This window comes from Neolamprologus multifasciatus, chromosome 12, assembly GCF_963576455.1.
Source record: "Neolamprologus multifasciatus chromosome 12, fNeoMul1.2, whole genome shotgun sequence".
Classification (NCBI taxonomy): Eukaryota; Metazoa; Chordata; class Actinopteri; order Cichliformes; family Cichlidae; genus Neolamprologus; species Neolamprologus multifasciatus.
Genome location: NC_140450.1, coordinates 27,073,234 through 27,090,122, shown reverse-complemented (window position 1 = coordinate 27,090,122; position 16,889 = coordinate 27,073,234). Strand labels below are relative to the sequence as shown.

At 40.5% G+C, this 16,889-nt stretch overlaps 1 protein-coding gene across 3 annotated transcripts in view; it reads right to left on the bottom strand.

Moving 5' to 3' along the window:
- Window positions 1-78: 78 nt before the first annotated feature.
- The window catches only part of dock5 (dedicator of cytokinesis 5), a 39,408-nt gene continuing 22,597 nt past the window's right edge, over window positions 79-16,889 (bottom strand). Inside the window, exons 27-51 of one of the 3 annotated variants that reach the window (XM_085180576.1) lie at window positions 15,575-15,670; window positions 15,241-15,339; window positions 14,766-14,936; window positions 14,554-14,654; window positions 13,330-13,388; window positions 12,924-13,078; window positions 12,686-12,771; window positions 12,141-12,297; window positions 11,967-12,007; window positions 11,796-11,886; window positions 11,538-11,660; window positions 11,119-11,208; window positions 10,493-10,597; window positions 10,070-10,211; window positions 8,947-9,028; window positions 8,751-8,835; window positions 8,492-8,578; window positions 8,177-8,353; window positions 6,718-6,801; window positions 6,499-6,636; window positions 6,083-6,255; window positions 5,785-5,929; window positions 5,429-5,588; window positions 5,100-5,218; window positions 79-4,967 (exon numbers count right to left, since the gene is read on the bottom strand). In XM_085180576.1, coding sequence (XP_085036702.1) covers window positions 4,866-4,967; window positions 5,100-5,218; window positions 5,429-5,588; window positions 5,785-5,929; window positions 6,083-6,255; window positions 6,499-6,636; window positions 6,718-6,801; window positions 8,177-8,353; window positions 8,492-8,578; window positions 8,751-8,835; window positions 8,947-9,028; window positions 10,070-10,211; window positions 10,493-10,597; window positions 11,119-11,208; window positions 11,538-11,660; window positions 11,796-11,886; window positions 11,967-12,007; window positions 12,141-12,297; window positions 12,686-12,771; window positions 12,924-13,078; window positions 13,330-13,388; window positions 14,554-14,654; window positions 14,766-14,936; window positions 15,241-15,339; window positions 15,575-15,670 — 2,868 coding nt within the window. In that variant the 3' untranslated portion in view covers window positions 79-4,865. Of the gene's footprint in view, window positions 4,968-5,099; window positions 5,219-5,428; window positions 5,589-5,784; window positions 5,930-6,082; window positions 6,256-6,498; window positions 6,637-6,717; window positions 6,802-8,176; window positions 8,354-8,491; window positions 8,579-8,750; window positions 9,029-10,069; window positions 10,212-10,492; window positions 10,598-11,118; window positions 11,209-11,537; window positions 11,661-11,795; window positions 11,887-11,966; window positions 12,008-12,140; window positions 12,298-12,685; window positions 12,772-12,923; window positions 13,079-13,329; window positions 13,389-14,553; window positions 14,655-14,765; window positions 14,937-15,240; window positions 15,340-15,574; window positions 15,671-16,889 lie in introns of all 3 variants that reach the window. The other 2 variants (XM_085180577.1, XM_085180575.1) reach the window with 2 other exon arrangements.

The following is a 16,889-nucleotide window of genomic DNA, read 5'->3' as shown; positions in this document are numbered from 1 at the left end:
GATATGAAGACGGTGTTCCTGAAAAGTGCACTCATGCCCAGCAAACCTACTCTGAGTAAATAGAGGGGCTTTTTTATAAAAAGGAAAAAAAGAAAAAAAAAATGCAGCAGACCTCCTTGCAATGCTACATTAGTTCACACCCTCTGGCACCACCTAGTGAGGTTCAAAGCAGAGATACAATAGTGCAGCTAATCCCACTACACACACAGACTCGGGATCCCTCCAGCTGTTAAACGGACAAAGTAAGAAAGGGCGTATTATCCTTTGATGCAGGGAGTTAAGTCGTACCAAGGCCTCCGCTTCCATTCCTGTCGTCTTCCCCTCTCCCTGTTGGAGGGAGCTGGATTCAACATAACAGGGGCAACTTAGGTTAAAGATGAGGCCAAGAACAGCTCAGTACAATAAAAGGAAATTATTACAAAAAATAAAAGAGCTAATATGGCTACAAATGGTCATATCTTCAGTGATTAACTGAAAGAAATGGCTACAGTTGTAGCTGCTCAAACTGGACCTTACTGGTCTTAACTACCATATGCACATACGGTAGACTAAAGCTGTTTTAATGATCACTTTTGGACTTTTTCCTTTGACAGTTAAAGCAATAAATAAATAAATACTTGTGTTTTTTAAAACTACGCTGCATTTAGTGGAAGATAAAAAAAAAGATGCAAATTAAGACTTAAAAGACAAAAGGCAATAAATGCGATAATTATCATTTTAAATGAGTGAAATTATAACAAACAGGGGTGGCATGGTGGTGCAGTGGCTAGCACAGAAGGTGCTGGGTTTGAATCCAGGCTGGGACCTTTCCATATGGAGTTTACATGATCCCTCTCTGCAGGTACTCAATCTGCAGTCCAAACATATGCATGGGGTTGAGTTAACTGGTGATTCCTAAATTGGCCACAAGTGTGAATGTGTGTTAGCCCTGCAACAGATCGATGACCTGTTCCAGGGTGCACCCTGTGTCCTGCCCTGTGGATAGGCTCCAGCAACCCCAAATCAGATGGATGGATGAAAAATATGTGTTGTCTACGAACTAAGGAGGACAGTATGTCTTATTTTGTATTCACAGCTTGTTTCTGCTGACCCCAAGTGACCAAAAAAATCCTGCAGGTTGAAAAATAAAATAAATTATTGAATTTTATATCGAATTTTCTACCGCAAATTAATTTATAATGACTTGTAAATATTCTGAAAAGCAGCCGCCCGAGCTTCCGCAGTAAGATCTAAATTAAAATACAGTGGACTGGACTAAAAGAATTAAAGTAGCAGAAATATCTAAGAGAAGTATCTCAGAATTGTACTTTAGTACTTTGTTATGTCTGATAAATGAAGTGTAAGAGTTTGCAACTGTGTTCTGGAAAAAATGTTTCAAACTTCGACTGAGTGCTGTCTCAAGGAAATGGAAATTGTGTGAGTGACCTCAGACTGTGGAATGACTCAGACACTCCGATGTGCCACTGGCTTGTAAGTCAGGTGAGAGGAGACTGGAAAGACGTCTGCAACAGAAAGGAACAATGCTGTTGTGATTTCTGCCCTTGGAATTGTTACAGCATTAAGCCGTAAACCTGTTACACTATGAGGTTGTTTCCATGGAGATGTTCCCAAGTATCCAGCTAAAGTTGGCAGTTATTATGCTGCTTCCTTTGCATGAGTGAACATCCCTTTAAATGTCCACTGCCCGTGAGACTTGAAGGGAGAAAGATACCCCCGCACCTCACTATCCAACAGGAAGGGAGAGGCCATTAACAATACAGATTAGCAACACCAGCACCATCCCACAATTCCTAGAAGAATTGTGTAAAGTCCTCCCTACTTTCACACAAAAACTCTCTCCAGTCTATGCACCAGTGAGCTAAAGTAAAGTATCGTTTACCTACACCAACTCTAATTGTGTTTGAAATGCATAGGTCACCACTTCTGTGTCTAGTTTGTTGATGTTTTGAGCTTGAGTGGGTAATTTTTTTCACGCCATCAACAGCATCCCGATAACTGTCTGTGTGAGTGCTGCGTTTCCACCGAGGGTACAGAGGGTAATCTGTATTCTGTATGGAGGCAAGATTGCAGCTAAAAGGCTTTTTTTCAAATAATCATAGTCATCAAAAAAAGGGAAAAAATAGGGAGTCTGCAGGCATTTCAGAAACTGCTTTATTTCTGTTAAGTCAACAACAGCTTGTTCATAAAAAAGATCATCATATATCTCTTGAGGCATTGTTTGTATAAAACGTCTTTGATGCACGTTAAGGAATTTCCACTGTACAAAGTTAATCCCTTGTAAAAACAAATGTAAATTTAATGTAAATTTAATAAAACACTGGCAAATTAACAAAAGATTCAACTCTATCATTCTTAAAGCACTTTTACATGCAGAGATTTTGCACATACTGTTTCTTTTAGAACATTTTGACAGCGCACAGGAAAAAGTGTATATTAAAATCATACTAAAAATTACACTGCACTCAAAATAAACAATCTCTGTACACACTGGGTGTACAAAAAAGGAAATACTCAATTCAACGAATAGCAATAATTTACTTGAAAATTAATTGATAAAAAAGAAAATCTACCCACACCTGAAATATCTAACTAAAGTGAACTTCAGAGGTATTTATGCTTGTAGCACATACCGTTTAGGGTTCTTTAAAGGACCAGTTAGAAAGTTTGGAAAATTTGCCTATTTACTCTCTTGACAAGAGAAAGAGACTATACCACTTACATCATTGTCTAAATGATGACTCCATAACCTACAGTTAGCTTAGCATTAGAACTGAAAACAGCTACCGACTGGAAACAATTCAGATCTCATGATTTCCTCTGGGATTAATAAAATATCCTAATTTGTTCACAAAAGAGGGAAACGTTGTGTTTTACATGTGGCAGAATGAGTATCTCTTGGCCAAGAGCAGTAACTTTCTGATCTTATTTCTGATTGCCACACAATGTCATCTTTAAACTAAAGGTTTCTTATAGTTTCGTGATTTGATTTATTAAGTGAGCTTTACAGATGGCAGGTGTATTTTTGTGTTGTCTATGTCTAATGCTAAGCTAAGCTAACCTTTTGGCTTAAATTCAAGCAACAACTTGGAAGTGCAAAAAACACAGATCACCTGAAGCTGGCTCCAAAAGTGAGTCAGTCCCCATAGACTCTTGTGTAAAAATACCCAGAGATGAAGTGAATGTTTATGGCCAGGTACAATACTTGTTTTGGGATTGTATGTATAATTAGCTTCAGTCATGGTTCAAAGTTAAGGTCATTTGAACTGTTACAAAAATGAAACCAGCTGATCCAAGAAGAGTTGGCCAAAACTGAAACAAACAAATCTGTTTATGTCAGCTGATCTATTAGAATATAAGATCACCAAATGTTGCCATTAGTCTATATCTGCTGGGCACCAATGCAAAAATGGACCTGCTGTTGCTGTTTTTTTTTTACTGGAATTTCCTGGAATAGTTTCATCTTACCCATGGATGCAGCTTAGCTGATAACTTAGCACTACACTCAGTGGCCTAAATATGGTCACTTTCTGTTCCAGAAATGCAAGCTGTCATGAGTTTAGCTAAATTGGAGGCTTCAAAAATACAGAAATCACAAACCAATCAGTGATGTCATTCGTCTTTTATACACAGTCTGTGCTCCATGCTACATGCCCACTAAAAAGGTACAAGAGTGGCATCTATGATCTTGTCTCCTAACCAATGCAAATAAGCAGATTTTCCAAAACGTCCTTTCACTGAACCTCACCATCAACATGATGTAGTTTCGTTTGGATGCACGGGTTACAGTATTCAGTTCATCATCAACATCAAAACAAACGCATAATCTGCAGCACATTCAATAATGCCATCCAGTGTCTCTGAAACATTGTGGTTTAGACACCATCAACAAACAATAACTACATTCTGTACATTGTTTTCCCTGCTCTCAATCAAGTTTGATATGAATCTAATGCAGCTTTTTACTGTTTAAATATGGAATGCTGGTAAACAGCTAGAGGGGAAATGAGTCATCCAGTGTCACTCTATAAGCACACACACTGTTCAGCCACAACATTAAAACCACCAGCTCTGAGTAGGTTCCCCTCATGACACTCGGACACAGGCCACTGATAGGGGACCACGCAGAATGTCTTGTGCTGTCTGGCACTGGGACATCGGGAGCAGATCATTTGTCCCCTGAGGGTTTGGTGCATTTTGTGGAAGCCTCATAGGACTGAAATCTGGGAAGTTTAGAGGCCAGGTCAATGCTTTGGGCTGTTTTGGATGCTTTCAAGTAGGTCCTGAGCAGTTTTTTGTGGTGTAGGAAAAGAGCCCATTGCTACCAGCTACTTTTCCCATGGGTAGCTGTGCTTGGTCTGCAGCAGCTTTATCAGGTGTTTATGGTTAAATTAACATCCACACGAAAGACCAAACTTCCCAGGACGATGCTGGATTATAATGAGATGATCAGTGTTCATTTCTCCTACGTGTGGTTTAAATGTTGTGGCTGATTAGTCTACAAATAAAATATAACATTACAACATTGATCATTCCTTGTTCACCACATTCGCTTTGTGTTAAGAAAATATATTTTCTAAAAAGAGAATTAAAACCTGTACCTGAAAATCATATATCCATTTTTTTTGCACGTTAGTACCCTTATGACAGTCTTGTGACAGTAATCCCACACCTAAACTTCCTCGCAGCTTAACAACAAAATTAAAAGGACTGCTTGGAACTATAATTGACTTGCATCAGAAATATGCTTCCCATTGAAAATCTGATGGTCCTGCAATCTGTACCTTGCTGTGGGGTTTCCACTCTGCCACAAATGTAGCTATGTTTATAAATCACAGCCAAATCATAGAATTAGGGGGGTAATAATCTTACTGGGGGGGGTGCTCATAGGACGGGAACATTGACTTCCGTGCCTTTGGAGGCGGTGGAGGAGGCTTGCTCTCAATTTTCCTCGGGAGCGGAGGCGAAAACTTCGGGGAAAAAGACAAGAGTGCTCGTGTTAGGACTTCAAATAAAAATAAAAACGGAATATTTTAGCGTTTACATGACATTAAATATGTATTTGTAAGGGTGTGTGTGAGATTTTCTCTGAGCAGACGTACCTCTGTAGAAAACCCGGAGTTGTCAATCTCATGCGGGTGTTTCTTTGGTGGCATGGGTGGAGGAGTCCCTGGGGTGTCAATGGTTCTGACATCATTGTCAGTGAGAAGTGATGAATAACCTACGACAGGAGAGAGGAAATAAAAGCTTTTCAGGCCACATGCATCAGTGAATACGAGGTGTGTGTGTGACCTGATTAGGGCTTCAGACCAGAATGTGCTTACACAATAGAGCCCTCCTGTTTCTGCGTGTGTAAGGCATAACTTTAAGAGAAAATAAAACGATGACATGCAGTGTTTGACTTTTTTTGGAGGGGGGGGGGGTAACATACTGGAGCTGCGCGGTGTTTGCGGTGTGTGTGGAGAGGCAGGTAGAGGGCTGAGCGGGTTAGACAGGCTGAGCTGAGATGAAACACCCTGAAACAGGGAGAGGGTAAGCCGGCGGTCTCCCAGCTGTAAACTCTTGGGCCTCTGCTGCTTCTCTGGAGGAGTCTAGAATGAAAGTGGAAAACACAACAATCCAAAACCATTTAAGCACAACGGGACTGCTCCCGATTCACAGTTAAAACACTTGACACAATAACAACACGGCCTTTTTAAGTACCTTTGTTTAGTGCACGTTACAGGGGAATAAGAATAACAGAAGAAATATGAAGTGTGTAAACAGTTCTTGGGCATAAGGCCTTACCTCATCTCCATCTGACTGCCTCTCAAGGAGGTTCTGGGATTTGCTCACACTCCACTCTTTTCTGTTCTTTCTAGCAATCCTATTGTCTTCATCTGAGCGGGACAGAATAGACGCCCTGCGATCTCTGGGACGGGACAACAAGGAACTGTTTGTGAATGAAGCAGATATAGAATCAGATGCATAGACGGTGCACTTTTTTTTCCAAACAAGGAAAACAAAAGTCATTTTAAAAGTAAGCAATGTCTAGACAGGATGGAAAGGTAGATAAACTAAGCAGCACAAGGATGCTGGGACTGACTCTTGGGAGGAAAGGCAGGAGGGCCCGTCTGAGGAAGCAGAGCCGCTGGAGAGGCCCGAGGAGGCGTTAGAGATGGTTGAGATAGTGGACATGCGACGCAGGGTGGAGGGCAGGATGTAGGGCATCACCACAGAGCCCACGCGACTCTTCTTCTGCTCGGTGAGAGAGCAGGGCTGGAACACACAAATGGGATTAAGCGTCACTGAAGGGAGGAGAGGAGATCTTGGCAGGGGAGGAGCACAATGACAGGCAAAACACGGGTCGCAATAGATTGGCTAAAGGAAGATTTATGGTCCTGCACTAATATAATGTACACTCTGCTTTGAATGAGAACCATTTGATAGGAAGGCAAGAGGGCCAATAGCTTAAGTTGGCACCCTCTTACATTAAATTGAGTTTTTGAGCTGGCAACGCACCAAAGTTATGACGCCATATTGCTTCTCCACTTTCTCCCGAAGGTCTTGGAAGCAAGTGACCAGGCGGTTATGCAAGGGTTTCAGCTGCTCCGTTGTCTTCTCCTCGTGGACGCGAATTCCGTCTGCCAGGAGGGGGATCTGGAGGGGGGAGAGGAGCACCTAAGTGTTACAGAAGGCTGCTGTCATGGATACCGTGGCAATGACAAGTGAAGGATTTACCTGCAGGGCGATGAGGCGTTTAAGTTCCTCAATGCGTTGACGGTCCTCTGGGTGCGCTTGGATGTAGGCGTTTGTGAAGAAAGCCTGCAGAGAATGGAACCAGAATGAAAATTGGGCAACTTGGGGGCTTTTTGTGTTGTTAAAGCATTGTCACTTAAAATACAGCTACTGGCTACATTGAATAGAGCTCCAAAGAGTGGCAAAGAGGCCACAGTGGTATACTTATGAATACAATCTTGTAGCTCATAACAAGCAACAGGCCAGCCAGAAGTTTTGAGTGGGGGAGAAAAAAAAAGGATTTAGAAATTATAATTCACCATTATTGTTTGGAGTTGAATTAATTATGTTTTATTAGAGGGCTTTGGCAGTAGTTGGATGATTGAATGCTTTATATTCTGGCTCAAAAAAAAAAGTTAAGAGCTGTGCAAGCGACATGAAACCAATTCAGCAAACAATGCAGTCTGCAAGGAGAAGCAGTGAGACACTGTTCTACTATAGTTTAATAGATGTAAAGAGTGGCTTCTAGTGTGCACAGTACATATTCAATTTGAAAAAGAAAAAAAGTAGCCTTTTTTCCCCATTTGTACAATTTACATTGCTGTTGTCGCAGTAAATGATCAATTCATACAGCCTGCCAAACACTTGGCATGTCCACATGTCCACATGCAGTATTTCTACACCACCACCTACACCAGAAATACAAAAAACACAGGTGGATTCAAAAGATCATTTTTGGTATGAAGTTCTGTTCGCTGTCATCTGGGTCACGGATGACTTTGTTGTTCTTTGTTCTTTTTTTGTTCCGATGGTGAAAATCTTCAAGAGTTCTTATGTGACTAAAACCACAATGACAAAGCTTATTTCCATCTATTGACTTCTCATTTGATGATGTGATATCAGGAATGCTCAAAAACACACAGAAATAATTACCCTTTCATGCAGAGATGAGCCTAACAATGAGAAGTATTGTAACAAGGTGAAATGCATCAAAGTCCATGTTTTCTCAGAGGACAGTATGTTCTCTGTGATCTCTGTGTGCTCCATGAGCACTACTATTCCTTTAATTCAATCATCAGATTAGAGTTTGAATCTGTCCGTTACTTTAGTTAATGACCGTATAACTGCATTCACAGTACTGCACGAGCTGTTCTTTGAAATCCATGCCAAAAGTTACTATCCCTATACACACTGGTATAATTGAAACAAAAATGAGTGAATGTGTGTTGAGGACGTCTTTGTCGGGAATCAGCATTTCACTGTGAAGCGCGAGATGTTTTTTTTTTATCTGTTTGTTGTCCAGAAACCATTTTGTTTGCTTTGAGAACTTCCACAAAGCTTCCAGCCTAATAAGATGACCCAATTACAAAAAAAAAACCCTTTTAAATTATTTGTCTGTTAAAAAAAAAAAAGCAATCTGAAGAGAAAATGTCATATTAATTTTTTTTTTTTTTTAAATGACCTTTTCATAGTTGGAGAAGCCACCCATGACTGCGGGGTCAACTATGCCATTGAGCATCATGGACAGTGGGTTGACGGACAGTGAACGATCACATGCTTGCTGTTGCACAAGGTTACTCAGCTTTTCGTTGGTTTTCTCCATGGTTTCTATGGCGTTTTTCAAAGGACTGATTTTCTCCTGCGCATTAAAAAGACACACATTAAAAAGACACACATTAAAAATAAAGTGTATTTTAGGACAAATTTTAGTTAACCAAACGATGCGACGCAAGAAAACACAGAGTGTGAGCATCAAGGCTTAGTCCAGTGTTCTTACCATTGAGACAGATTTGACTTCAAACCATTTGAGAATCCCTGGGAAGCGATAGGCCGTAATGTATGTTGTTCTCTCGATCCACATGGTCTATAGGGCAGAATAAATAACAATAAAATATAAAGGCTGACGTTTTCATGTCTTCATCAATCTTTGAGGTGCGGCATGTGCATACACAGGGTTTTTTTCTGCCTCCTTTTAATTTATGAGTGTATGCTTACATATGAGTCATTGCTTTAAAGTAAATTTAAAAAGTCCTAACCGCAAATTCATTGTCTGGGTCCTTTTCACCTTTCCTGAAGGGCCTGGAATACTGGAATTGGTCCACTTCATTGGTTCTGTAATAGCTGGAAAAGAACAGGGAAGGACAGCATTGAGTTAGCGCTTTGCCCAGGGAACCATAAATCCCAGGATAGCCACGGGAAAATAAATCAGCCTTTAAGTGTTCTGTTACGCACTTTAATATCTGCTCTGGAACCCCCTTGTCTTTAAACTGCTTCGGCAAAGTGAGAACAGGCTTGACAGTAAAGCATTGGATGTCTGAAGTTCAGCTAAGGATAAGATGAGGGACAATATGAAAAAGCAGAGACAACAAACAAGTCTAACTCAGTATGGTTTTAAGAGTTTCCTTAATTGGCAAATAAAAGCAAGTGCCTTCTTATTTTTTAAAATTGTACTCCCGAGGTAAGAAAAGAACTCTCACAGTGCTGGTGCTAACATACTCTCTTAGCATGCTAACATGTGCTAACTAGCCATGGATCAAAGCTAAAGCTAAAGCTTTAATGAAGGTATCAGACATAAACATTGGTTCTTACATCTGCATTGGTCTGTAAATCTTCAGCTAGACCTGCTTTGATCTTTTGGGGGTTGAGGTTTTTTGTTACAGAAATACAGAATAGATACAGTGAGGCAAAAAATTGTTTGCACATTCACTCTCTTAGACAAGCTTTCGTAAAATAGTAAAATAGTTCTCCTTTTCTTTGGATTTTACTGCCTTTTGTTCTCTGTCACAACTATCCCACACTGCTTCACTAATATTGGGATATTGAGGCTGGGACTCTGAGGAGGCCCATCTATGAAGATTTTTGCACTTACTTAATTGATAGTTTATTTTAGATCATTTCCATGCTAAAAAAAATAATGCCGTTCCTGTTCTGATGAAACTTTTCTGCATTCATAATTTCATCAATGTTAACTAGATCCTCATAACCAAGGGCTGAAATCAAGCCCCACAATAATGGTTCATGAGTTAGGTGGCATTTTTTTTATGCTTAAATAATTCATAGGTTAAGTAGCTTAACTAGCATTCCTCTGAAAAGGGTCAGATACAAGAACTGGACTGTAATGGGTGAAAAAGCAGCCAATTTCCAAAGAAAAAACTTTGAAAGACATCTATAAGGCCTGCAGAACTATGGCTGAAGACCACTTAAAAGAAAGGAAAAGAAAAGAGAAAAAGAAAATCACAAGGAAGTCTGGCTTCTTGGAAGCAAAATATGAAGAAATAAGGGGTGGGTCACAATACTCCATGTCCAAAAATGCTGACATATGAATTAAAAGCATTTTCTTATCATTAAAGGATACACTGTCCTGGGGAGTTGCTAATGTTTTCTTCGGGGGGTGCTGTGCTGGTCATCCGCACGGCATTTGGAAACCGAGAGAGCAGCTTTAAGCTGAAGTCCTCGAGCCACTCATACTCTTTGCCTCTGTAGATGAACATTTTATTCTGCAGCAGAAAGTGTAATTGTGTAACACATCAAATGAAAGTCAATAAGCAGCAAGAATTATGATCAACCTCATTTTCCATGATATACGAGAGGTGTGCATGTGTGATGCTGTATTCGTGCTGACATTCTCTCGTGTCATCAGAAAGCTAATAACCTTTATCGGCATTATTGCACATTGCCCCGAGACATTTTTCAAAAAGCCAGCTCACTGCATAAGCAACGGGTACATAAGGATTTTTCCTAAGTCTCTATTTATTGAGATAGGTGTTCATTTTCTTACCCTGAGGAAGGACGGGAATCCAAGGCCATAATATCCAACAGCAAAATACTCTGGCTGTGGCCGCATTGCATGCATTATTTTCTCATAGAACTCAGCTTGTTTTTTCTGTAACACAAGCCAAACAAGATTGTAAATACAGTTCAAAGACAGCATTTTGAAATTAAACTAACAGCAGTTACAAAAATAAAACCATTTATAACACTATTTAAAAAAAAACCCTGCAACAAAACTTTCATTATCTTTTACCTAATTTCAAGAAAAGACTTCTGAAGCACAAATATACAAAATGACTAATGCTGAGAGACTTTATAACTAGACTGCACATAATCAAATTAAACTCCACACTATCAGCAGACGCTGTCGGAGTGAAAATGAGCTCAGCAAAAGGTTACCGCACACACTCTCTTCTCCCCTTCCCAGAGAACCGGCTGCAGCCTCGAACAAGCTGCCACATAATTCTTGTCATCACGCTCATTTAAATTAGTATTAATGAGGCCATAAACAATGAGAGTCTGCACTTTATATCAGTTGTTTTCCCTATCTGTTTATGAAGGTGACTTTCTCTGAGGTTTCAGTAATCACAGTGCTTTACTTGCAGTACTCAATTCTAAAGCATCTCTTCTTACCAGTAGCTGGCTCAGCTCCATGAAGTCAAACATGTGGCTCTCGCGCATCTTGGCCAGCTGTTTGCCCAGCTCAATGGCCTTTTCCCACATCTAAGAAGACACATGCACCACTCGGTCATAAGAGGGACTACTGTAAACATAACACAAGGTATACTTCGCCATCTGGTTCCCCCTGCTGTTCTCGGTAAAAACCCCTACCTCACAGCTTCGGGGGATAACAGTTAATGCTTCATGCGCTGACTACTGAGAAGCCTAAACGCTGTCACAACTCAAGAGTCTTGTGGCTGGGTCTGTGTTTTTGTTGCTTTTGCAACTTCCTGAGAAGTTTGCCAATGTTGACTTACAGAACAGACATTCTCTGGAGTGGTTTAAGCCTCATGCTAAGACAACATCTCACATGTAGAGCAGCTAATAATCACCTTGCCCTTGTCCAAGTAACATATAATATCCTGGAAGAGCCTCTCTTTCAGCTCCTGCTGGGTCCACACATGCTCCCCGTCTCCCCGAGGTATCAGATGAGCTGCGCAAGGTTTGTCGGACCACTGCGTTAAAGCAAATAACCATAGATAAGCATTCAGTTCACCATTTAGAAGCACACTTGAAAAAGATTAAACAGCTCAGACTTTAAAAAAAGATCTCTCTGTCAAACAAAAAAAAGGCTTTGATGTGTCAGAGACCTCCAGTAATTCGGCATGCAGCAGCAGAGTATAGGCCGCCTCTGTGTAGTTCTCACAGTCCAGGTGCAAATCTCGCAGCTTGTACAAGTACCTGTTACAAGAGCACAGCGGTTAGACACAGCTCGCCCATTAGCCTGCAAACCAATAGCTTTACGTCTCAATCTGACACACCGAATATAAATGTCCTCCCTCTTCTTCTCTTTGTAGAAATTCTGCAGGAAGGAAAAAAAGAGGGAAAATTTGATGCTTTTTCTTTAAACATTTTCTTTCAAGCTATTTGCACAGGTGATTGCTTTATATTGCAAATAGCGTTACACCTTTGGTTAATATAGGCAGAGGGCATACCAGCACATTGACGGTGCAGCTCATGCGGTGCTCGGGGCTCTCATCGTGTGTGATGGTGCGGTACGCCAGTAGATTCTCCAGCAGGCTGCTCAGCAGCAGAGCCAGCTCTTCTCCTGACTGGGACAGGTATCTGTGGCGTCTGCAGTGCTCCAATAATCTACACATACCCAACAAAACAAAAGTCATTTATAGACCACTCTTCAGTTGTAAAGGTAAATTTCTAGTTCATCACTTTGCTAAAGCCCGACTTTCTTTCTGACAATCACAATAAAATTTGCTTTATTATTCCAGAATGGTACATTCTGTCCCTGAGAGACATTGCTTTATTAAACACTCCTTACAATTCTAACAGACTACCTCGCTCTTCTGGCTCCTTGAGAGCCAAATCAAAATACAATCAGAAAGGCCTTTGTATTATTTTTTGAAGCAATCCGATGTGAATCCCTTTTTGAGAAAGAATCAGTGTTTTTCATCAGTGCGGTGTACTCCTTAAACAGATTTGGGTAAAAGAAATCTTTGCTGTTTGATCTGCTCCTCTGGCTTACGTTTTCTCCAGCAGGACTTTGTACTGCTCATCCCCTCGGCCTCCCTCTACCTCTTGATCCAATTTTGTTATCAATTCATTTTCAAACTGCAAAGATGAGAAGAGAATTTAAAAAATAAATAAAGTAACCAAGGCCACCATCACACAAGCATCACAAATGTCATATTTAGCCAGGAGCAGCTTTCGCAGAATTCAAACAAAAACCACCAAAGTGGCAAACTTCTGAGGCAGATTTTCACCGTTTCAAACGTGTGTCCAGGGCTGAAGTTGTGCTCGCACTGCATCATATCAAAGAAGATTGGGATGGTGGCTTTCCTCAGTTCGGGCTCAGGCACTAATGTGACCTCCAGAATGGGTCCGACCATAGCTGGGATGAACTTCATTTTGTGGGGGCCTGAGGGACAACGAACATTATCACACAGAAACATCATAGTGTTATTTGAGGAGGCAATAAACCGCATCTTCATTCTCAACAAAGAGAGGACAAATCTAATAATGTGGCAAACAAAACAACAACAAAATATGAAGCCGGACAATAAAAAATATTGTCTTGTTATTCCCCTTGCATTACTTGCAGGGAATGAATACACAGTTCCACAAACTCTGTGATAACAGAAGCATTACCAGATGGTCCAGCACACTCACCGAGATTATACCACATATCTCTGATCTTAAATCCAATAGTCTTCCTCATGTCTCCGTATCTGCAGCAAAATTCAATCAAAGCGTTGTTAAAATATGCTCTACAACCACAACAACAGTGGCATAAGAGGTGTGCAAACTGGAAATGATGACAAAATGCAGTCATTTGCATATGATTTAAATCTTATATTTAACTGAAGAAATGAGAACAAATAATTATCAGACCACATCCTACCTTGTAGTACCATATCACCCATATAGAGCAGCTCACTCGCTTCCTAGAGTATTTAAAAGTAAAATGGGAGGCAGAGCCTTCAGCTTTCAGCCACCTCTTCAGCTTCCAGTTTGGATTCGGTAGATCATAAAGGGTCATCTATTGCTGGGCCTGTATTACTGTATGGTCTGTACAATGTAAAGCACCTTCAGGCCACTGTTGCTGTTATTTGGCGCTATATCAAAAATTTAATCAAAAACTCTCTTGTTCTTTTAGTTTGAGAAGCTGGCAGATAAGGACCTGTGAGGTATCTGTCCAACTCCTGTAGATACTCTGGCTTCCCACTAAAACCAGTTTGTTTAAATGGAGTGGTACATACTGTTTAATTTCCAGCATACCCTTTATTTCTTAGAACTTGAGAAGAACATTAGATTTCAATTTTTTTGGTCCATTTTAGCACTATAATTTGACCCGCAATGCTTGATTCTCCACCCGCTCCACTAACCAAATTTACCACTTCTTTAATCAATGCAACAGCGGACGTAATAGGAACGGGGTTTTCAAATGATTAATCAGTCTTTTAATGTGATGAACTTGAGTTCGGTAGCACAATGTGCCACAGGAGAACAGAAGTAATGGTTAGTAATGAGGCCCAATGTATGCCTTTGTAGATACTCCATTAAAAAATTCATAAATGATTTATGATGAATTATTCCATTAATCATTATTTGCCATTTACAAGATTTCCAATCAATTTCAGGTTACATTAGAAGAAAACAAATGTGCTTTCAAAAATAAGGACTTTTCAAAACAAAAGTGATGCCAGTCTTTTTTTCCTTGTATTGTGTATTAAAAATAAAAATGAAAACACATTTATTCTTCGGCATTTAATATGCTTTTCTTCCATATTTAGCCAATTATAAAACGCACTCTATTTTTGTTTACATTCTACACAACACACAATCTGTTTGTTATTTTTAATAACCTGTCTGATGAATAGTAAATGGTCTCACTTGTTCAGTATCTTGTTTCGTTTTTCTTGAGAGAAGGACTCCAGCTGCAGCGTCTTGTGAGTGAGAAACGCCACGGTCAAATGAAAGTAGTTATTCCACAGCTGCGAGGGGAAGCAGGGTTTTCAAATATTAATACCATAATTAACCGATTTCGAGCTTGTGTTTAATAAAGAATGTAACCTCTACTGAAGCAGGAGGAGGACGAGACTAACCTGGAGTTCAAAATGCGCCTGGTCCAGGAAAAACTTGTTAAGGACGTCCGAGTACTGGTTAATGGCCCTGAGGAAGACTCCCATCTGCACCAGGTTCATGACCATCCAGTCAGCGGGGAAGACATTTCCCATGAGGTCTTTAAACATGATGAATGTCTCCATGAGGAAGTCCTTGGGTCAAAAGTACAATAAAATCATTACTGCATGGGTTTACTCTCCAGCCCTTTAAAGAAATATAATAAAACCTGCCAAAAATTCACAGCACTGCAACTACATGTCAGTCAGGCATAATGGTCCCACAGCTTAATTAAGGCCCACGGACATCCTCATCATGCGTGCTTAATCCACTGCATGAAATGTCTAGAATCAATATTCTCTTAAGGAGCAGTAAGTGGCCTGGGTGGTTTAAAGCCCATTATTGATGAGATGCTTCAGGACAAGCTGTAGCCAAGAGGGGAGGATCCAAGACACTTACAATGATATCCTGTCTCGTCTTGAAGGTGCTGATGTAGTGGGAGTAATGCATGTCGTCCATTTGTTTGAGGATGGCCGTCATGCAGGCGAGATAGTGACCCTGCCACAAGAGAGAGACAGTCAAATATCTTTAAAGTTTAAAAAAAAGACACTTTCAGCACATATTTTACATATTCAGCACTATATATATATATATATATATATATATATATACACATACATATATATACATACATATATAGCCATTATTCATGTCAGTGCCATTAATATTAAAACCAATGCTGACAATGTGGTTGTCAAGGACACATTTCAGATGTAATATGAGTGTGTCTTACAATGAGAGGAGATGATCGGTCCATGCTGATGACAGTACGATTAACCCTGCGAAGAAGCCTCTCCATTATCAGCTGAACGTGCCCCCTGGTTGGACCCTGCGCAGACAGAACAGCTTCAGGCACCGTTACCAGCGACGTAGACGTGCTGTCACAGACTGACAGAATCCCTTTTTGTTAAACTGTTAACAAGGGCGCTTTCATTATTTTTGAAATACTCAGCTTTGACAGTGTCGTCCCCGTGGAAATGAATGAAATTCCCTTTGCGGTGCCCGCAGTATTTAATTTTAAAATAGACAGACACGCGCACATACACACATAAAATTTAATAACTCAATCAATTAGTGGATTGATTCATAAGCTATAGGGGTTCCAGTTGTCAAGCATTTCTGTATCAGAAACTGGACATGTCTGGATTTTAGTCATATTAGAGTAAAAATTCAAGAGAAAAAATTGTGGTAGTCCATTTTTTCCCCCCATTTCTGACTAACAAGTAGTTGTAATAATAATGATGGATTGGATTTATATAGCGCTTTTCAAGGTACCCAAAGTGCTTTACAATGCCGCTATTCATTCACTCTCGCATTCACACACTGGTGGAGGCAAGCTACGGTTGTAGCCACAGCTGCCCTGGGGCAGACTGACAGAAGCGAGGCTGCCATATCGCGCCATCGGCCCCTCTGGCCAACACCAGTAGGCAGTAGGGTAAAGTGTCTTGCCCAAGGACACAACGACCAGGACAGAGAGCCCGGGGATCGAACCGGCGACCTAGTTGTGGCAACTAAGTGCTCCTCAGGTGGTTGAGAGTGCAACAACTTCAACCTCTGTGTGACCTCTGGTTTCCTGGTGGAATCTGTCTCCAAACCATCGCGGCCTGATTCGTGCTGACTGCAATCACTCTCAGACAAACTGGCGAAGGCTTCTAAATAATAGCAGTCTGCTGCCAGCACGTTCCAGCTAATCACAGTCATTCTGTTCCAATGAGCTCAGAGTTGGAACTCAACTCAACTGGTTGCCATCGGGTTGTATTCTGGTTATAATCCTTTATAAAAGAGAGGCTATGTCAATTTGCAGTTGAATTGCTGTCCTGCAGCAATTATGTCCCTGTTTGTGGGGGAATGTCTGAAATCCTGTTACAAATCCACGTGGTTCTGGCTGGATTATGAATATGAATAGTTATTGTACATTTTGTGTACATGCAGAAGGCTCCAAATTTGCATGAAATTGACCCCATTCAGTTGCAAACTAAATTAATCAGAATTAATTTATGCTTTCTGGCAATGGAAAGAAAACTTAGAAGCAATTCAAAAATACAAAC